Source organism: Hirsutella rhossiliensis, assembly GCF_020360975.1.
Source record: "Hirsutella rhossiliensis strain HR02 chromosome Unknown scaffold00001, whole genome shotgun sequence".
NCBI lineage: Eukaryota > Fungi > Ascomycota > Sordariomycetes > Hypocreales > Ophiocordycipitaceae > Hirsutella > Hirsutella rhossiliensis.
Genome location: NW_025408667.1, coordinates 6,144,975 through 6,166,268, shown reverse-complemented (window position 1 = coordinate 6,166,268; position 21,294 = coordinate 6,144,975). Strand labels below are relative to the sequence as shown.

Below are 21,294 nucleotides of genomic sequence, written 5' to 3'. Positions count from 1 at the left end.
GCTGCCCCGATGCACGACCCGGCCTCGCCAGAAGGACGATTGTGCCCGGCCACGTCCTGATCCCTTTGGGCTGGATGGGCCGGGGCGACTGCAGGCTCGCCTCTCCCAGCCGAAATCCCATCCTGCTTGTCGGTCTCCCCCTCCTCTGTTCCCCGGCACCAGTTGTCCGCCTAACAAGACCCTTCAGAGTCATCCGTACGCCACCGATGAGTTGCCCAGGCCGAACGATCTCGTGGCCACCTCCGGCCGCGACGGAAGATCCCCTGCCGCTTAGGCATTCGTTTCGCCCAACCAAGACCCTGGGGCGGGTGGTGCTTGCAGAGCAACTATGCCTGGTGCGCCTCTCGCCACTCCTAGCCCTCATCTCCTTCGCCAACGTGTGCCGCTGCGGTACGAGGTTGTCGGCCGCTCCCTCCAACACAGCGCCAACGGACGGCGTAAGACCCCGCCTAGCCGGCTCAGCAACTACCGACCCTATTGTGGCAGCGTCTGCTTCTATGCTTGGACACCTATCACGCGCGTTTATCGCTTCTGAGCGTCGCGCCCGCCCTCCCTTCGAGGAGGCGCCATTGACGTGCGTCGTCTTTCCCGCGGCCAACCGCCTCGCCGACTTCCCTTGGGCAACGCTCTTTTGAGTGCCTCTGCTTGTTCTCTTCGTGAGGCCTCCTCAGCCAGCGTTGCCTGCTTGGCTTCGATAGGCCGGAACCTAGGTACCGTATTAGCTTGGCTTTCATGGTCCGAGGCCCGCTTCGGCCCTTCGTCCGTTGCACTCAGTCTCCCCGCCGTAATGCTCCTCGTCGCAGCAGCGGCCGCTGCCACCGTCGCTATTTCGCACCTCTTGCCACCAACCTAGCCTCGCGGCTAGGATTCTCCCCCATGCTGGTGCTTTCTTGACGGCTAGGCTCTGCAACCGTACGATGGATAGGGAAGCTTTCGCTCGCGATATACGCTGGGATTGCCTTGCTTCCCGGCGATGGCGTTCCGCCGTATCGCCATTCTTCCTACCAGCGGTCTGTCTCCAGCAACCTTATAGTCTTTATAACTCGGGGACAACGCGGCAGTGCTTGTCCGGGACAGACCCCCTCCCTTCTCCCCCGCGGTTCCTAACTCCGCCGCCACGCGTCTTTCCCGGCGGACGGCCTCGACTAGCCCATGCGCAGGAGCTGACACCATAAAAATCTGCCTGGCGAGGTCTTCTCCTCCCTCCTCGGTTCTCCTCCGCATCTTTCTATTTGGCCGTTGCAAATAGGCGGCCAAAGGAACATTGTGCTAATCTTTCTTTTTCCTCGGTATCTCTTAGTATTCCTGCTGCACCGAAAGTAGGAATGGCCCTCCTTCAGCTCGCCCTCACCTATAACGGTTGCTTCCGGTCCCCTCTTTCCCGACCTTCCCTATCAAGTGTAACCACGACCTTCCTGCAACACCTCCCCGTGCGCTTTGTACGTGTTATATATTAGGTCGGTCTCTACCCCCCGCGAGGAGGGCAAACTAATTGGTGTACAACAGGGCGTGGAAAGGTATGACAAGGTTCCCTGTGCTGATCTTGCCTGCTTCATCCCCGGCCCCCTTATCTTCAGCCTTCTAAAACGCCCCCTGTTTATGTCCTTCCTTATTGATGTCCTCCTTTTGCATCAGGCCTCTGCTCTCCCAGGCCTGCTGGGCTTCCTCTGGACCTATCGGCAGGCTTATCTGCCGACAGCCCTAGCTTTCGGCCTCCTATGCCGCCAGCCCTGCCGGACACTTTAGTCCGCGCCGCCCTTGGTGCCTGATCGGAACCCAGCTACACGACACCACTACGCATCTCTTCAACGTCCGTTTACTTACAGCGGCAAGGCTCCTCGCCCTTCCCGGCGAATCTATGTCACCATTGATCTATCCCAAGTGCTTTCACGCTCGACTTCTTCCCTACTCCTTTCTTTCTTGACACTGAGCACTGGTCATTTTCGTGCGCGCGACTGGCCTATCGACCTGCGTTGCTGCACCATGTCTTCCTCTCTACCTCCCATCGATGTGCCCGCACCACACCTTCGAAAGCCGCTCGATAGCCAGAGGGCGCTGGCGGCGAGATGTCCATGGTGTTTTCGTCCAGCCGGATTGCCCCGTTAGATTTGCCCACCAGGACGAGCACCGCATCAAGGGTCTTAACGCCGAGGCCATGGCCCGCGTCTTGCTGCCTCCGCCCGCCTGGCTGCTCGCGATGGGATATGCGCCCCTCCGATCGGAGGCCGACGATTCCCGACATCCGTCTTCTTTAGTCTCAATCTCTCGATTTACGGCCAGCCTATTGATGCCTCAAAATGGACGGAAGAGTGGTTTTTCATGAATGGCCGCGTCCACCCTACGCCCTTGCGTGGAGATTGAGCAGCGCGACGGCCTGGAGTCCGACACGGGCGGCACCCTTCTCTATACGATGCCCGCCCTTGTCGTCCGCGACCAAGGCTACCAGCCGTAAGCCGTGCCCTGTTCCTCGCAAGTGCCAACGAAAGATACATAGCTAAGGTGGGCCTGAAGCGTTCTTCCTAGGCTCTTGGCCCCTATGGACGACTTCCCCTGCGTCCCGCCTATTGTTTCCTTTACCGGCCTTATCGTCGGCACCGGCCACTCCTTGCTCCGGCGGGACCTCCTGCCGGGTCTAGACGCCGCCCAGCTTAACTGTTGCGGCTTTGTCCGCCTTTCTACCTACGTCGCTCCTGGGATGCCCAATAAACTCCCCTTCAAGGGCTTCCACCCTTCCAGGTCTTCGTCATCTTCCTATTCGCGCTAACCCTGGGCCATCTTGTGTAAGAAGATGGCCGAGAGGCGGACTCTCAATTCCAACCCAACGTCCCTTTACTTGCACAGCCAAGGTCGCCGGCCTGCTCCGTCATGACGTTATGCTCTATCCCCAGGCTCCGACCGGGACAACGTCTTTATTGTCGTCCCGGATTCTTGGACATTTCTCGACAAGGCCGCCGCCGTCACCCCAATGACACCACTTCTCTCTACACCACAGAGGCAGCAGGCGTCCTCCCCTTCCGCGGCCTTTCAGGACATGCGCGCTGCCTCTTTGTCTTTGGCCACCCCTGGCACCCTCCCGCTCAGCCCTCCACCTTTGGCTTCGGCTTCGCCCTCGACCGGCCCCCTTGGGCCGCCCGGGAAGCGATGTTGCCCCGAGCCTGCCGATACGCCGACGAAACGACCGCGGCTGCTGCATAAGGCCCCGGTGCCTTCGTCTTCCCTAACCCTGGCTCATCTGCCACCCAGTCGTTCTCTGTTTCGGCTGCCTCCTTGACATCTAAGCCGGATAGCCTAAACGGGGTCATGTCTTGGGGACTCTTCCCTCCATTCCATTGTCGCGCATGGCTTGGACTCGCCGGCCCGTCCACTCCGAAACCGTCCCCTATCTAAGAAAGCTACCGAAACGGAATAACGATGCGAAACCATAAACTGCTACAGTTTCCTAAACGAGTAAGACAGTTAAATCTTATACTTTAAGTTAACCTACTCCTTAACCCTACCCTGGTTCTATCACTCTTTTTCACTCCGTCCTTAAGTCCCCCCTGTTCTTACTCCATCCTCAATCCTCACGTCTGCCCCTTTTTTCTTCCTTAAGTTTTTTTCCCTGTAGTCTTTCGTTCCTCAAGGCTCTTTGCGCAACCCCCGTTGGGTTGCCTCTCCTGTGCCGCAACCACCACAAAAACCTTCAAATAGATGACTCCCTCTCCAACGTGCCTTCGAAAGGACTTCATTAGCGCGCGGGGAAAAAAGGCCCCAGACTGCTTCACCCCCACATCCTCCGCCTCTGATTGGCTGATTTATTTCCTCTTTCGGAATAAAAGATCCCGTGTGATTGGTCGCCGACCCTTCCGTCCCTCCCTCATCATTGGTCGCTGCCGCCTTTTCTTGCCCCTCTCATGCCTTGCCCTGTTTCCCCCCCGTTTATACTCCTGTTTACCCCCTTGCCAATGCCAATGCCAATGCCAACCTTTTTCCTTTCGTCCGCCGGTTTTCTTATTGTGTCTAAAACTTGCGTCTTTTGTCTTTGCCCTTTTCGTTCATGCCTTTCTAGCGGGTTCTTCCTTCAAGTCTAAAAGTCGCCCCTCGTTGATCGCTGCTGCCCAGTGCCCTTGTCTTCTTGCCCGCCGGCGCTCCTCCGTCTTCTCCCCTCGTCACCTCACCTGACAACTCTCCTTGACTCTTCAGCGTCGCCATCCGACCGACGCAAAGCTTCCTCGACAGTCCTCTCGCTTAGCACCTCCAGCCTGGCCTGCGCGGCGGTCATCTCTTCGGGGACTCGGTTGCCCACCAAGTCTCTCCGCACCTTGGACACGAGCGTGATGCCGTCTAGCGTTCGACAGCGCGATAGCTGCACATATAAGCTGTACGGGTCGCATTGCGAGGCACGGCCCTTCCATCGACTTTCGTCGTCCGTGTCCCCGCAGCTCCAGGGCCACGCGCTCTGGCGTTCTGCCCTGCACCTTGTAGTCCGTGCAGGCGAAGGCTGCTGCGCACGGCAATCCCTTCCGGCTGACGTCGTTCTGCTGCCACGGCCGCTTTCGTTGGCAGTGTATCCTGACGCTCATCGGCGTTAACAAGATCGTGCCCGGCGGCATCCCGACGAAGTGGAGGTCCTTTGTCGTCGCCGATTCCAGTAATATCCCCGCCGGCGGCCCGAAGTGGATCGTCATGTCGGACGAGATTCGATGCCCTGGGGACGCCTTGTCGACAATGACCTCCACCGCCGAGTAGCCGGCGCCGTTCACCAGCTTCAGCCCCTGATGGGTGTTGTGGTTCACGACGACCGGCATCCCGGCCACGAACATGAAGACGGCCGGCACGGGGATCGCGCTATCGTCGCCTTGATTGAGTACCATGATCGCTTCTTCCTCGGTCGGCAGGCCCTCCTTCCACTTGTGCTCGGAGATGAAGATGCGCATCGTCGACCGCTGCTGGACCCGGAACGCCAAGCTTGCCTCCATGTTTAGGTTCCACCGATTCCTGTTCAGCGGCGTCACCACGGTGATGCCAGTCTCCCAAGGGATCCGCCTGCCCTCGCGGTAGCACCTTGAGTTGAGGAGGTCCAGATCCGTGCGGTCCTGCACACCCTGCCGGATCCGCTCAGCAGCCCCTGCAATTCCGGATCACCGGCGGCGCGCATTTGCTCGTTCAACATGACGACCGTCGTGAATCTCTTCCACAGCGCGTGCGCTTTGTCGTGCTGGTGCCGCTGCTCGGCCTTGAACGAGTTGTCTACGTCCCACGAGATGGCCGCGCTCGGCAGGACGATCGACCTCTCTTGGACCGGCCGGAACTGCTGAAAGTCTCCGCAGAAGAGGACGATGGGGATCCCCGAAATCTTTCTGCGATCCGCGAAGCCGACAGAGTCGCTCGTTTATGGCGTGCAGCGTCCGCGCTCCGAGCATGCTCACCTCGTCGATGACAAGCACGTCCTTCTCCTGCCAGTCCATCCGAGACTGGCCGTGGATGAACCGCTCCGCCCGTTTTGTCAGCCGCACCCCGTCAAGGTCCTTGGCTGTGTTCGCGCCGCCCGCCCCTTGGTCTTTAGTGAACCCGCAGGCGGGTGGATCGTGATGCCGTTGATCTGCGCCGCGGCAGTCCTGACGTCGCCGTGATCAGCAGACGATTCGAAAGGCTCTTCCCACTGAACAGCTCGACGAGTGCCCCAATGATCCGCGACTTGCCGGTGCCCCCCTCGCCGCCGACGAACTGGCAGAGCTGGCCGGCATCGCCCCTATTCGTTTGTCGCATCAAATCGAGCTGGCGGCATATTATTAGGAAAGCGATCGACTGCCTCTTGTTCAGCGTTAGCCGTGTTGACAACTCCTTGCCCGCCGCGAAGAAGGAGGTCGATGGGCCAAGCTGGACGCGCATTCCCGCTTCTGCGTCGCTAGCCGTCTCGTCGGAGTCGGCTGTCGTCATTTCGACGTCGTCCTCCCCGAAGCCGGTCATCACCCTCCGCAACGCAGCTCGGCGATCGCTTTCCCGGACTGCGACTGTGGTTTGTACGCCTTGGATCATTCTCTCCCTTTCCCTCGACGCACTTATCTGCTGCGACTTGATAGCCTTGACCTGATCCTGCGGCGGTAGTGCGGCCCCGGAAAATACCCGCCCTGGCATGCTTATGCACCTCAACCCTTGTTCGGGAATCGCGATGGCCTCGAGCTCGGCCGTTGAGCAGAGCGCCGATTGCTGGAATCGACAGAGCTGCCGCATCATTGCCATGAGCTCCGGCGACTTGGCCGTCACCTGATTCGTGCCCACTGCGCCTCGGACGACGTCGATCAGGCGCGTTGCGTCTCCGATGTTGTTGGACCGATACGTCGCTGCAAATTCTGCGCCCGCCTCGCCTGTCTCGCCCTCCTCGACGTGGGCGACCGTGGAATCGCCATCGCCGGATGAGGCCGCCCATTGCTTGGCGTCGCGCTTTGCGTCTTCGGCTGATCGTCGAAGCAGCTGCACGTTGTCGACGAGACATGATATTCTCGGGGCCATAGCGTCTCGAGCCCGCGCCCAGATGCTATTGATCTCACCTGTTTCTTCGCACAGAAAGGACTCCCACGGCACAAATAGCGCAAGATGCTGCACGGCTGCCCTTTAAGGGGGGAGGTTAGCCACTCTGATGATGCCTGCCGGCAGGGCGGTTGCTATACACACCTCCGGTGGCACGACTCCTCGTCGTCGTTGTGGCCGAAGTCCTTGCTCAGGTAGCCATCGAGGCAGACGGTAGCATGCTTGCCCGGCCGCCTGAGCACCTGGACCCAGCGTCTCCTGGCGCCCATCCATCCTCGAAGGGCACCTCCCCAGGCCGCACAGCTCTCATCCTTACTGGTGCGTTTTAGTCTAACGAGCGATATGTAGTCGTATAAGCATAGCCCTCGCAGGAGCTCTCCCGGTGCTGGTACGCCTCAACGTGGGAGATCCTCAGGCCTGCTTCTTCGACAACGACCGACTCATCCAGAGTATCATCTATGGCCGCCGCTCGCCCGTCGGAGATACGGCCACCGTCGAAAGACTTCCCAGTACAGCAGAGATGTGTTCAGGTACGCCCAGGCGCTGCTGTTGGTGAACTCGGCCGGATATCCAAGAAGATGAGCGACGACCTCGACCTGAGATAGCGGACGCTCCGTGAACACACGATTCGCCACCCTCATCAAGAACTGTCGCGTCCTGTTCCCTTGGCGGCGTCATCGCCAACAGCACCTCCACCGTCGTCCTGTCCTCCGTTGGCCGTGCCGTCACCCGTTGAGGCGGCCAGGAGATCGGCCGCGGCCGCCACGCTTCCACACCGGGTCCTCCACCTTCGTCGCGTAGTTCGTGACATAATACATAAGGGCCATGGTCTTGCGCTGCGTCGCAATGAAGGAAATGTCGTGGTTGTGCCGGAGCCCAACAGCGATAGCCTTGTTCCATCGATTGACCATGCTGTGAGTCCTCCGGATCTGCAACACCCCGTCTGCCGTGATGGCGGTCTTGTCGACCAACCTCCATGGAGACTTAAACCGGCATAGATTCCCTTTCCGCGCTCCTTTGCCCAAGGAATACTTGACACAGGTCGGGCTATGCGTGTGAACCTGTGTAGCGCCGGCACAGAAGTTGGCCTCCTCGTCAAATGCGGCCGAAAACTGCTCGGTGTTGTCCAGCAGGAGGAAATATCGGACGTCACAGATCGCTCCGCTTGCACGGCGCAGAACCCTTCCTGATCCAGATCCTATCTTGCGTCAGCCTGGCCCCGTTTGTCCATCGGACGAGCAATTCAGGTTCTCAGTGACACGTCTTAGCTATTCTTACCTCGAGAAGACACTATCGACGTATCGTATGATTCGCTCGCGATACGCCGCCTGATCCTCCCCGTGGATGTCGGCAAGCATCGAGCTGAGATGCGCGTTTCCGTGCAACCAGAGCAAGCCGTGAACATGAAGCGCCCCTCGTTCGTTGGTCTCCACAGCGCCATAGTACTTGCCGATGCGCCCGAATACCGACTCTTCTCCGACCTTCACGTAATGATCGAAGAACAGCTTCATCTCCCGGTGGAAGAATACGGCGGCGCTCATCGGATCGGACATGGCCAGCCTTGTCCGCTTGTACGCACTCCCAAGGCCTTCTAGGAACTCCTCGGCCGCGCCGGGATCGCGTGTCCGATATGCCGCCAGTCGCAGCTTCACCGGGTTCGTAATGTCGTTTGGGTTGATGGTGAACCAGATGGCCGGAACGCCGTAGCCAACGATGAGCGACTGGATTTTCCGCCGCATATTGAGCCTAACCTCTCGACATGGGTTGCCGGTGGCCGTACAGCGAGAGGCTCCTGAGAAGCTCCTTCACGCCCTCATCGGTCGTCTTGCCCGAGCTCTCCAACTCGACCCTCGCCGCCGCTAACCTTTGCGCGGTCATCGAGCGGGCAACGCGCTCGACCTTGCCGAAGTCCTTCCTCGCCACACTCAGCATGCTGACGCGGCGGTTCCTCGACCGCACCCCATGTTGAAGACGAAATGCAAATATGTGGTGCAACGCAAACCGGCCACCATGGCGCCGGAGCACGATGTCGGCCCAAATCCGGAGGTTCAAGCTTCGGGAGGATACGATGTCTCCGCTGCCGCCCCTGCCTCAGCAGCTCTACCGGTGCCTCGCAAGTTGGTAGGGCCTTCCCCGCCTCGGCTATGGCCTCTTCGGCCAGCCTTGGTCCCCAACGCCAAATGGGAACAGGGTCGGGAACGTTCTGGCGAAGAAGGACGTCTCAAAGAGTCGGCAAACTCATCCCCGCGAGACTCGAATGTATGGCTCACTGCCATCGTCGCCACGCCCTCGACCCCACCGAGGATCCGACCCACGTTCTCGGCCCGCGCGGCCGTCGTCGGCACCTGCGCCAACAGCGTCACAGGCAAACCGCAGCTTCTCGACATCCGCCACGTCTGGCGGTCCGTCCAGCAAACATGCCGGAAGACGTCACCTCGTTGATTGGTCGAACGTTCTGATCGGGGCTAGCACCAACTCCATCACGACCCGCGCCTTCTTCGTTGGGCCCGTGCCCTTCAGCCTCGCCTCCCGTTTCCTGCCTTTGGTTGAGCAGAGCGAAGAGTTCCTCGATCTCCACCGACCCCTCGTCGTCCATGGCGCGCTCCGTGGGCGGCACAACGTGCGCCGTCCGCGTTTTCTCCCATGCGGACGGCTCGTTCCGCTCCATGCGATCATACACCAAGGCCGGCACCCCGTCTATCGGGTCTCCCCAACTCTCCATCTCCGCCACGTCGATCTCGATCTCGGCGTAGTGGGGGTTGCTCCTCTTCAGCCAAACAAGAGCCCTCTCGACGACCCGCCGCCTCACCGACAAGAGACTCGACAGGTCGCTCGGTGCCGGCTTCTCCACGCCCTGCCACGAAACGTGGATCTCGTCCAGTGCTTGCAAAGGGGTGCGGGAGCACCTGGTCGCCAGCTCCTGCACGTTGTTGGGAAACACTGTGATGTGGCCCTTGACGTGCCTCGGATACCTCACGGCCTGCCTCTGCCCGCCCGGAATGCTATATCTCGTGACAAACCCATAGCAGGAGTTGAGCGAGACGAGCTTCTCTTCGACCAGCGTGAGTCCCTTGAGCTCGTCAGGGAACATGTGCTCACAGCCAAGGCGAGTGTGAAGATGGACCGCCGGCGACAGACTCCCGCGCGCCAGGCATCGGGCACTCCACACACACCGACACGGGCTCGCCTTCGGGAAAGCAGCTCCGGCATGAAAATGGTGAGCGGCCGCCCTCTGGCACGCAGCTTGACAGCCATTGATCCCATCTGATCTCCCTCAGCTCTTTTCTCGTACGCTTGCGGTAGCTGTCATGCAGGTCCGTATCGGCAACGTGCTCGCATCGTGGAACGCCTGATAAAAATCCCGCACCGTCGACACCTTCCTGTCGTGCGGTATTGGCGTACACCACGTCTGATCGTTAGACAGCCTCTCCTTCATGGCGAAGTCTTCCTCCAAAAAACGCAGCACACTCGCCAGGTCTTCGGCCCGCAGCTCCCGACTCCTCTGCCTTCCGATTCCACTCCGAATCTGTTTTCTCGGGCGCTCGTCCGGACCAGGAAGACGTTTTCTCTTCTCCCGCCTCCGGGGCCGCCTCCGGGCCGCCTCCGATCCATGATTTCTTCTCTCCGTGGCTGATTCGCTTCTTCGCAAGCCGTCGGATGCGGCAGCTTTGGCGACGACTGCCCGACTACGTGCGCATCCCCTGACACGCCATCCGGCCCTTTGCACTGGACAGGCACCGGGCCGTGCTGGCGAACGTTTTCCACGCCGAACCTTGACCTCAGTCCTTGCCCTTTCCAGCACTCTCCTCGTTCTTGCTGCCGATCAAACTGCACGGGCTCCCCAGCCGCCACCCGCGATGAGCCGCCCACCTCCCTTTGCTGCAGCCTCCGCCCGCTCAGCGAAGCGTCCGCTGGCTCTGCCGCGGCGTCGCCCACCCCCACAGGAGACGGCCCCGGATGCTGCGCCGTACCTGCTGCGTTGGAGACACCCCTGCGGCCTGGTACTCCCTTTACCCGCCAACTCCGTCCCCGACGGCGCTTGGGCAAACCAGACGCAATCGCTGCTGCTAATTGCCCGTTTTCTCTTAAGTTGTCGAATACCGGTTCCCTAGGCTGGATGGATCGAAGCTTCGGTACCTCCTTCGAATGAACACTCGGGACATCGCCCGCCGCCGCCGTAACACGTTGCTCCTCATCTTCAGGATCTCCTCCTGAGGCAGAAAGTGCCGATGAGGAGCGGACGATCAGAGTCCGCTACCCCATATCTCCACGTTCCCTAGGCAACAGGGGCCTCGGAAGCTGACCCGGTGACTGATGTTGCGCGGAACTTCCGCTGCTAACCATATTATGGAACTTCCGTGCTCTGTTTGACCGCAAACCGCCTCGCGGCGGTCTTCTCGGCAACGACCTCGCAATTGCTTCTGCGTGCTGTCTCCATGCGGTGTCTTCAACCACAGGTTTCCTAGGCTGAATCGGCCGGAACGTTGATGCCGCATTCGCCCGTGATTCGTATCTTCGTAACCGTCCCAGGCTCTCCCCCCGTGCTCTGCGGCCCCTCTCAGAAGCTGCCACCACATCTACACCGGCTCCTGTCGCACCATCTCCGAGCCCCGAACCCGACCCGCTCACGTTCTCACCCTCTTCTCCATCCCCGACTGACAACGAACAGGCTTCAGGGTGAGCAACCGCCTCGCTTAACTTCACTGCAGGACTGTCCGCCATGCTGCTGCCTCCTCGACGTCGACTGCCGTAAATTGGCAACAGGCTATAAAGCTTTGGCTCGGGCACCTCCACTTGGACAGTCTCGCTTGTTGACGACGCTACTTCTCCCGAATGGGAGCTCCTAACCATCACTTCCCTGGCCGTGGCGTTTCTTCCCTTATAGCTTCCTATAAAATGCTTCCCTATGGTACCGAGGCGATGCAATACCCTCTATATTCCCCGTTACCATGCCTATCTATGTGCGTCCACCGTCCCGGCCTCGCCTGGTCTCCACGTGCGACCTGCTACCCCGGCTTTGCCAAAGCGACCCTTCCATCGCCGTGCTCTCTTTTGCGCACTCCAGCGAATCCTGGCCCCTGCCGACCTCCGGCACATGGAGATGGCCGCGACAACCGCCTGCCGCACACTTCAAACCATACTCTTCAGCCCTTCCAACACCATCCTACCAACCTTGCGCATCAGTTCACCATCAATACCCGCCAATCCGCCTCGTCGAGCAACAGCCACAAGGCTGCCGGCGATAACATGTCCATGACGTCCCTCATGCAGCCGGACTACCCTTCTAGATTTGCTCCCTCGCCAGCACCAATGTCGCATCAACGGCCTTAATGCTAAAGCGATAGCCAGGACCCCCCTGCCTGTCCTCTTGTAGTCGCTAGCCACCGGAGTCTCGACTTGCAAACCCTCTTGGAAAGTTCTCGTGACCAACTCGCATCCTCCTCCTCAGGTCGACCCATATATCCGACTTCACCGTGTCCCAATAGTAGACTCGACACGGTCGGCACCCGCCTCGCTCAGCCGCACGCAATGCCCATCCAACTACCGACGACCGTCAAAAAGGGAGTCCTGCAATACCACCATAACCTCTTTCTTTCCTTCACTCTCATTCGTTATTGCCCCTTTGCTATCTACTCCATGCAACGATGACACGAAGGGGACTACTGGACTTTCTTTCTCCGCAGTCTTACCCACACTAACCTTACCGTTCGCCGACCTCCAACTTCTCGCAACATAGCCATCACCCCTACTCAACTTCCAACCCCGGCTCCTACTTCACTCACGACCACAGAACCAGATGGTCGAGACTGCTCGAGAACCTCGCCAGCTCATTCCCGCATACCCCCGCTTCTGATCTATCACCTAGGTAGCATTCACTGACTCTCAAGTCTCCCCGACCCGAGCCGCGAGCCCTCTTTCGAGCAGCAAGAAAACCTGCTTTATAGGATGCCTACCTCTACTCTGCCTAACCCCTCCTTTACACTTCCACGGTGACCACATCTGCCATGTTCTCACGATGTCGGCCTCCCAGCTCGACGTCGATACCTCGTCCTCCCCGCGGCAACCTCTTGACAGCCAGAAAAATGCTGGCGCCGACATGTCCATGATGGCCTTTGTCCAGCCCGGCTGCCCGTCTAGGTTCGCCTACCAGAATGAGCATCGTGTCAAAGGGCTCAACGCAGAAACCCTAGCGAGGGTCTTCCTTCCAACGCCCTCATGGCTGTCGACTCCAGAGTATGCAGCAATCCGGTCAGATCCTGACAATCCATCGACCTGCATCTTCTTGAGCCTTAATATTTCCATATACAACCAACAGATAATCCCCTCGGAATGGACCGAGCAGTGGTTCTTTATGGTCGGCCGTGTTCATCCCTTTGCCCTGACGTGGAAATCGAGCGACGTGATAGCTTCGAGTCGGAGGATGACAACATTACAGAATACACCATCCGGCTCTCATCGTCCGCGACCACAGCTACCAGCCGTAGGTGTATGCTCCAGACCTCCGTCACCACTACCATCTCTGACGATGGCCACAGAGTCATCCTCGCACCCTCGGCTCGGCGGATGCCTTCCAGCGATACAACCCATTGTCTCCTTCACGGGACCTGTCATCGGTTCCGGCCGCGACCTTCTGCATGGAAACTCGGCTGCGGCCCTTGACGACACCCAGCTGAGCTGTTGCGGCTTTGTCCAGCTCTCGACCTTTATCTGTCCTGGGATTCCGGGCAAAACACCCTTCAAGGGCTTTCATCCCTTTCAACTTTTCGTCATCTTCCCCATTCACGCCAATCCTTGGACCTCCTATGCAAGAAGATGACCGAGAGGCGCGATAGCCAGTTCCAGCCGAACGCTCTCCTCACCTGCACGGGCAAAATCGCCGGCTTACTCGATCACCAGATCATGACACATGCCCCGGCCTTCGAGCAAGACTATATCTTCATCGTCGTCCCCGATACATGGACTTTCCTTGACAGGGCCATGTCCAACCAGGCTTCTGCGACACAGCTACTGCCGACGACACCCAGGGCTCAGTCGGCAACCCTCGGACTATAGCGATGCGTTGGCCAGGTTTACCTCTACCAAAACGCAATGCCGCCCCAAGCGGCGCCTCCCCCACGCCGCCTGCATCTAGGTCAGTCGATCCCCTTATGATGACATCAAAGCGGTCATTGCCCGATCCCGACCAAACCCCAACCAAGAGACCGCGACTTTCTCCAGAAATTTCCACCATAGTCGCCGCCTGTGATAGTCGAGGCCCGCCAAATCCGACACTTCCTCCCTTCTGTCCACGAAGACCCCGGAGACTCAGAGACGGACACCGAGCCAGTCAATCACCCAGCCACATCCGCCTCTGGCCCTATCAGACCTCCGGCGTCAATCTCTTCCCGACCCCACCGCGCCCGACATCCGCCCAAGAATATTCTGTAAAGCAACGAACGAAACAACACAACATGACAAGGAACATGTTTCATCATCCTCAAACTCAAGTGCGAAAGGCCTAATGGGATATTTCCTTCTCCTCTTGCTCTCCTTTTCACAAAGACAATCCAGTCAAAACTTCTCCAATATACTCCTTATTCTGTTTATATCCACCACTTATAGCACCTGTAAATCCTCAGAGCCTTCCACTCGCCCACACATGCATTACCCACCCACAACTCTCTTCACCCCTGCCGCCTCTCCACGCCCTTTGCGCCTTTGCAAGCAAAATCTCCTTGCAGCGGCCTAGGCTGCCTCTCTGACGCTCTGTCTCGATTTCACTCACGATAATGCTCTACGTCTCTCGCCGGATCTCCATCTCATATCTCTTATCTCACTCTTCTTCCTGTCTTCCTCTCACTTCCCCTGTCTCCTATCTCCTGTCGCCAACTCTCTCCTCTCCCCGACTTTCTCCTGTCGCCATCGCCAACTTTCGTTCCGAAAGGCCTCTTTGCGCGAGCCGCGGCTGGCGAGCCTTCCCCTCGTGCCTTGAGGAACGAAAGGCCTTCTAACGTGCCCCGCAGACCCCGCCCTCTCCCCCCAAAAGTTCTCCGCCCCTTGATTGGTCCCTTGTGATTGGTCCCTCCTTGCCTCCCTCCTTGTTGGTCGCTGCCCTTCCCCCGGCTTCTGTTGCCTTTTCGCGTGCCTTATCCCACCACTGCCGACTCTTCCCGCCTGCCGAACTCTTCATCGCGTCACCTAGCGCGGCCGCCTTGACTCTTCAGCATCACCGTCCAGCCAGCGCAACGCCTCCTCAACGGTCCTCTCGCTCAGTACCTCGAGCCTGGCCTGTGCGGCAGTCATCTCCTCGGGACCCGGTTGCCCACCAAGTCTCTGTCCCGCACCTTGGACACGAGCATGATGCCGTCTAGAGTTCGGCAGCGCGATAGCTGCACGTACAGGCCGTACGGGTCGCACTGCGAGGGCACCACCGTTCCATCCATCTTCGTCGTCCGTGTCCCTCGCAGCTCGAGGGCCACGCGCTCCAACGTTTTGCCCTGCACCTTGTAGTCCGTGCACGCGAACGCTGCTGCGCACGGCAAACCCTTTCGGCTGACGTCGTTGCGTTGCCACGGCCTTTTTCGCTGGCACTGTATCTTAACGGTCATGGGTGTCAACAAGATCGTGCCCGGCGGCATCCCGACGAAGTGGAGATATCTCGTCGTCTCCGATTCGAGAATGATCCCCGCCGGCGGCCGAAGTGGATCGTCATATCGGCCGAGATCCGATGCCCCGGTACGCCTTGTCGACAATGACCTCCACCGCCGAGTAGCTCGCGCCGTTCACTAGCTTCAGCCCCTGGTGGTGTTGTGGTTCACGACGATGGGCATCCCGGCCACGAACATGAAGACGGCCGGCACCGGGATCGCGCTATCGTCGCCCTGGTTGAGTATCATGATCGCCTCTTCCTCCGTCGGCAGCTCCTCCTTCCACTTGTGCTCGGAGATGAAAATGCGCATCGTCGACCGCTGCTGGACCCGGAACGCCAGGCTCGCCTCCATGTTCAGGTTCCACCGATTCCTATTGAGCGGCGTCACCACGGTGATGCCCGTCTCCCAAGGATCCGCCTTCCCTCCCGGTAGCACCTTGAGTTGAGGAGGTTTAGATCCGTCCGATCCTGCACGCCTAGACGGATCCGCTTCAGCAGCCTCTGCAGCTCCGGGTCGCCGGCGGCGCGCATCTGCTCGTCCAGCATGACGACCGTCGTGAACCTCTTCCACAGTGCGTGCGCTTTGTCGTGCTGGTGACGCTGCTCGGCCTTGAACGAGTTGTCTACGTCCCACGAGATGGCCGCGCTAGGCAGGACGATCGACCTCTCTTGGACCGGCCGGAACTGCTGAAAATCTCCGCAGAAGAGGACGATGGGGATCCCCCCGAAATCTTGCCGCGATCCGCGAAGCCGGCGAAGCCGCTCGTTCACGGCGTGCAGCGTCCGCGCCCCGAGCATGCTCACCTCGTCGATGACGAGCACATCCTTCTCCTGCCAATCCATTCGAGACTGGCCGTGGATGAACCGCTCCGCCTGTTTCGGCAGCCGCACCGTCAAGGTCTTTGACCATGTTCGCGCCCCCCGCCCCTTGGTCTTTAGTGAACCCGCAGGCGGAGTGGATCGTGATGCCGTTGATCCGCGCCGCCGCAGTCCCCGACGTCGCCGTGATCAGCAGACGATTCGAAAGGCTCTTTTTACTGAACAGCTCGACGAGTGCCTCGATGATTCGCGACTTGCCGGTACCGCCCTCGCCACCGACGAACTGGCGCAGCTGGCAGGCATCGCCCCGTCGGTCTGCTGCATCAAATCGAGCTGGCGGCATATTATCAGAAAAGCGATGGACTGCCTCTTGTTCAGCGTCAGCCGTGTTGCCAACACCTTGCCCGCCGCGAGGAAGGAGGTTGATGGGCCAAACTGAACGTCCATTCCCGCCCCTGCGTCGATAGCGGTCTCGTCGGAGTCGGCCATCGTCATTTCGACCTCGTCCTCCCGAAACCGGTCATCACCCTTCGCAACGCTGCGCGGCGATCGCTTTCCCAGGCGGCGGGCGTGCTTTGTATCCCTGGATCATCCTCTCTCTCCTTCGAGGCTTACCTGCTGCGACTTGATAGCCTTGACCTGATCCTGCGGCGGTAGGGCGGCCCCGGGAAATACCCGCCCCGGCATGCTTAACCGCCTCCCCTCGTTCGATCAGCGCCGTGGCCTCGAGCTCGGCCGTCGAGCGCAGCGCCGATTGCTGAAACCGACAGAGCTGCTGTATCATTGCCATGAGCTCCGGCGACTTGGCCGTCACCTGATTCGCTCCCACTGCACCTCGGACGACGTCGATGAGCCGCGTTGCGTCTCCGATGCTGTTGGGCTGATATGTCGCTGCAGACTCCGCGCCCGCCTCGCCTGCTCCACCCTCCTCGACGTGTGCGACCGTCGGGTCGCCATCGCCGGACGAGGCTGCCCATTGCTTGGCGTCGCGTTTTGCGTCTTCGGCGGATCGTCGAAGCAGCTGCACGTTGTCGACGAGACATGATATTCTCGGGGCCATAGCGTCTCGAGCCCGCGCCCAGATGCTGTTGATCTCACCTGTTCCTTCGCCCAGGAAGGACTCCACGGCACGAACAGCGCAAGATGCTGCACGGCTGCCCTTCAGGGGGTGGGTTAGCCTCTCCGATAATGCCCGCTGACAGAGCAGTTGCCATACACACCTCCGGTAGCACGACTCGTCATCGTAGGTGAAGTCCTTGCTCAGGTAGCCGTCGAGGCAGACGGTAGCGTGCTTGCCCGGCCGCCTGAGCACCTGAACCCAGCGTCGTCCCGGCGCCCATCCATCCTCGAAGACCATCTCCCCCAAGCCGCCCAGCTCTCGTAGTTGCCGATGCGTTTCAGTCTGACGATCGATATGTAGTCATACAGGCATAGGCCTTTCAGCAGCTCTCCCGGTGCTGGTACGCCTCGACGTGGGAGATTCTCAGGCCTTCTTCTTCGACAACGACCGACTCATCCAGGTGTCATCCATAGCCGCAGCGCCACTGGCTTCTCGGAGATGCCGCCATCGCCGAAAGACTTCCCAGTACAGCAGAGAACAGTTCAGGTACGCCCACGCGCTGCTGTCGGTGAACTCGGCCGGATATCCGAGAAGGTGAGCGACGACCTCGACCTGTGATAGCGGACGCTCCGTGAACACGCGGTTCGCCACTCTCATCAGGAACTGTCGCGTCCTGTTCCCTTGACAGGGTCATCGGTGGCAGCGTCTCCGCCACCGTCCCGCCCTCCGTTGGCCGTGCCATCACCTGTTGAGGCGGCCAGGAGCTCGGCCGCGGCCGCCACACGCTTCCACACCGGGTCCTCCACCTTGGTCGCGTAGTTCGTGACATAATAGATGAGGCCATTGTCTTGCGCTGCGTCGCAATGAAGGAAATATCATGGTTGTGCCGGAGCCCGACAGCAATAGCCTCGTTCCATCGATTGACCATGCTGTGTGTCCTCCGGATCTGCAGCACCCCGTCTGCCGTGAGGGCGGTCTTGTCGACTAACCTCCATGGCGCCTTGAACCGGCAGAGGTCCCCTTTCCGCCCTCCTTTGCCCAAGGAATACTTCACACAGGTCGGGCTATGCGTGTGCACCTGCGTCGCGCCGGCACAGAAGTTGGCCTCCTCGATAAACGCGGCCGAGAACTGCGCGGCGTTGTCCAGCAGGGAACCAATACCGCCCGTCACAGATCGCTCCGCTTGCACGGCGCAAAACTTTCCTGGTCCAGATCCTGCCTTGCACGTCAACCCGGCCCCACTTGGCCATCAGAAGAGTACTTCAGGCTCCCGGTGGCACATCTTAGGTAGGCATTCTTACCTCTGAGAAGACGCTATCGATGTATCGGACGATTCGCTCGCGATACGCCGCCTGATCCTCCCCGTGGATGTCGGCAAGCATCGAGCTGAGATGCGCGTTCCCGTGCAGCCAGAGCAAGCCGTGAACATGAAGCGCCCCTCGTTCGTTCGTCTCCACGGCGCCATAGTACTTGCCGATGCGCCCGAATACCGACTCTTCACCGACCTTCACGTAATGATCGAAGAACAGCTTCATCTCGCGGTGGAAGAACACGGCCGAGCTCATGGGATCCGATATCGCCAGCCTTGTCCGCTTGTACGCACTCCCAAGGCCTTCTAAGAACTCCTCGGCCGCGTCGGGATCGCGTGTGCGGTATGCCGCCAGTCGCAGCTTCACCGGGTTCGTAATGTCGTTCGGGTTGATGGTGAACCAGATGGCCGGCACGCCATATCCGACGATGAGCGACTGGATTTTCCGCCGCATATTGAGACGGACCTCTCGACATGGGCTGCCGGTGGCCGTAAAGCGAGAGGCTCCTGAGAAGCTCCTTCACGTCACCATCGGTCGTCTTACCCGAGCTCTCCAACTCGACCCTCGCCGCCGCTAGCCTTTCTGTGGTCATCGAACGCACGATGCGCTCTACCTTGCGGAAGTTCTTCCTCCCCACACTCAACATGCTGACCCGGCGGTTCCTCGATCGCACCCCCATGTTGAAGACGAGAAATGCGAAGATGTGGTGCAGTGCAAATCGACCACCATGGCGCCGGAGCACGATCTCGGCCCACGCCTGAAGGTTCAAGCTTCGAGACGATACGGGTCTCCCGCGGCCGCCTCTGCCTCGACAGCCCTGCCTCGCAAGTTGGCCGTGACCTTCCCGCGTCGACCATGGTCTCTTCAACCAGCCTTGGTCCCCAACGCCAAATGGGAACAGGGTCGGGAACGTCCTGGCAAAGAAGGACGCCTCAAAGGAATCGGTAAACTCACCCCCGCGAAACCCGGATGTATGGCTCACAACCACCGTCGCCACGCCCCGAACCCCCGGCTAGGGACCCGACCCACGCTCTCGGGCGCACGGCCGTCGTCGGCACCTTCACCAACAGCGTCACAGGCAAACTGCAGCTTCTCCACGTCCGCGACGTCTGGCGGTCCGTCGAGCGCGAACATGCCAGAAGACGTCACCTCGTTGATCGCTGGAACGTTCTGGTCGGGGCAGGCGTCACTTCCATCGCGAACCGCGCCTTCTCCGTTGGGCCCGTGACCTTCACCCTGGCCGCCGGCTTCTTGTCCTTGGTTGAGCAGGGCGAAGAGCTCCTCGATCTCCACCGGCCCTCCTCGTCCATGGCGCGTTCCGTGGGCGGCACAACGTGCGCCGTCCGCGCTCTCCCACCCAGACGGCTCGTTCCGCTCCATACGATCGCACACCGACGACGGTACCCCGTGTATCGAGTCTCCCCAGCTCTCCATCTCCGCCGCGTCGATCTCGATCTCGGCGTAGTGGGGGTTGTTCCGCTTCAGCCAGACAAGGGCCCTCTCGACCACCCGCCGCCTCACCGACAAGAGACTCGACAGGTCGCTCGGTGCCGGCTTCTCCGCGCCCTGCCACGAGATGTGGATCTCGTCCAGTGCTTGCAAAGGGGTGCGGGAGCACTTTGGTGGCCAGCTCCTGCACATTGTTCGGAAACACCGTGATGTGGCTGACATGCCTCGGATACTTCACGCTCTGCCTCTGCCCGCCCGGAATGCTATATCTCGTGACAAACCCGTAACATGAGTTCAGCGAGATGAGCTTCTCTTCGACCGGCGTCAGTCCCTTGAGCTCATCGGGAACATGTGCTCGCAGCCAAGGCGACTGTGAAGGTGGATCGCCGGCGACAGGCTCCTGCGCGCCAGGCATCGGCCACACTCGGCGCACACCGACACGGACTCGCCCTCAGGAAAGCAACTCCGGCATGAAAATGGTGAGCGGCCGCCCTTTGGTACGCAACTTGACAGCCAATGATCCCATGTAATCTCCCTCAACTCTCCTCTCGTACACTTGCGGTAGCACACCATGCAGGTCCGTATCGGCAACGTGCTCGCATCGTGGAACGCCTGATAGAAGTCTCGCACCGTCGACACCTTCCTCTCGAGCGGTATTGGCGTGCACCACGTCTGATCGTTAGACAATCTCTCCTTCAAGGCAAAGTCTTCCTCCAAAAAGCGCAGCACACTCGCCAGGTCTTCGGCCTGCAGCTCCCGTCTCCTATGCCTTCCGATTCCACTTCGGACCTGTTTTATCGGGCGCCCATCCCGGCTAGGAAGACGGGCTCTCTTCTTCCGCCTCCGGGACTGCCTCTGTCCGCGCAGCGAGCCGTCCGCTGCCTCTGCTGCGCCATCGTCCACACCCACCTGTGCCCTTGGCCGCCGAACCGGTCCCCGACGGAGCTTGGGCAAACCCCATGCAATCGATGCTGCAAATTGCGCCGTTCGTCTTAGGTCTTGGAAAGTCGTATCCTTGGGCTGGATAGGTCGGAGCGTCGGTCCCTTTCGAACGAACACCCGGGACACCGCCGGTCGCCACCTTATCTCCCTGCCCGTCACCTTCAGGACCCCTCTCCTGGGGCAAAACGGCCGATGAAGGGCGGACTGTTAGAGCCCACTGCCCCTGGTCTCCACGTTCTGTAGGCAACACGAACCTCGGAAGCGGACTCGGTGACTGACGTTGCGCGGAATTTCCGCTGCTGACCAAATTACGGGACTTCCGTGCTCTGCTTGACCGCAAACCGCCTCGCGGCGGTCTTCTCGGCAGTGACTTTGCGATCGCCTCTGCATGCTTTCTCCATGCGGTTTCTTCGACCGCAGACTGCTTAGGCTGAATCAGCCGGAACGTTAATGCTTCATTCGCCACTGATCTGTATCTCCCGAACCGCCCCAACCTTGTCTCCCGTGCTCTGTGCCCCTTCTCGGGAGTTGCCCCTGTATCATCTCCGCACCCCGAAACAGGCACTCCCCCGTTC

General features: G+C 60.0%; 4 protein-coding genes across 4 annotated transcripts; 1 reads left to right on the top strand and 3 right to left on the bottom strand.

Moving 5' to 3' along the window:
• Window positions 1-206: 206 nt before the first annotated feature.
• HRG_00769 (uncharacterized protein) lies at window positions 207-635 on the top strand (the record flags this gene model as incomplete). Its single annotated transcript, XM_044859240.1, has 1 exon — window positions 207-635. The coding sequence occupies one exon, from the start codon at window positions 207-209 to the stop codon at window positions 633-635; it is 429 nt and encodes a 142-aa protein (XP_044725640.1).
• A 7,024-nt stretch (window positions 636-7,659) lies between these two features.
• On the bottom strand, window positions 7,660-9,601 carry HRG_00768 (PIF1 protein; the record flags this gene model as incomplete). The annotated part of the gene is made up of 6 exons (XM_044859239.1): window positions 7,660-7,708; window positions 7,789-8,256; window positions 8,375-8,443; window positions 8,882-8,886; window positions 8,945-9,473; window positions 9,531-9,601. 6 exons carry the CDS (start codon window positions 9,599-9,601, stop codon window positions 7,660-7,662), a joined length of 1,191 nt encoding a protein of 396 aa, XP_044725639.1.
• Window positions 9,602-14,789: 5,188 nt separating this feature from the next.
• Window positions 14,790-17,315, bottom strand: HRG_00767 (PIF1-like helicase domain-containing protein; the record flags this gene model as incomplete). Its single annotated transcript, XM_044859238.1, has 8 exons — window positions 14,790-15,080; window positions 15,135-15,231; window positions 15,334-15,510; window positions 15,576-15,970; window positions 16,047-16,321; window positions 16,574-16,979; window positions 17,057-17,117; window positions 17,179-17,315. The coding sequence occupies 8 exons, from the start codon at window positions 17,313-17,315 to the stop codon at window positions 14,790-14,792; spliced, it is 1,839 nt and encodes a 612-aa protein (XP_044725638.1).
• Window positions 17,316-18,185: 870 nt separating this feature from the next.
• Window positions 18,186-19,969, bottom strand: HRG_00766 (PIF1 protein; the record flags this gene model as incomplete). The annotated part of the gene is made up of 4 exons (XM_044859237.1): window positions 18,186-18,233; window positions 18,320-18,763; window positions 18,930-19,085; window positions 19,358-19,969. 4 exons carry the CDS (start codon window positions 19,967-19,969, stop codon window positions 18,186-18,188), a joined length of 1,260 nt encoding a protein of 419 aa, XP_044725637.1.
• Between the last annotated feature and the right edge of the window lie 1,325 nt (window positions 19,970-21,294).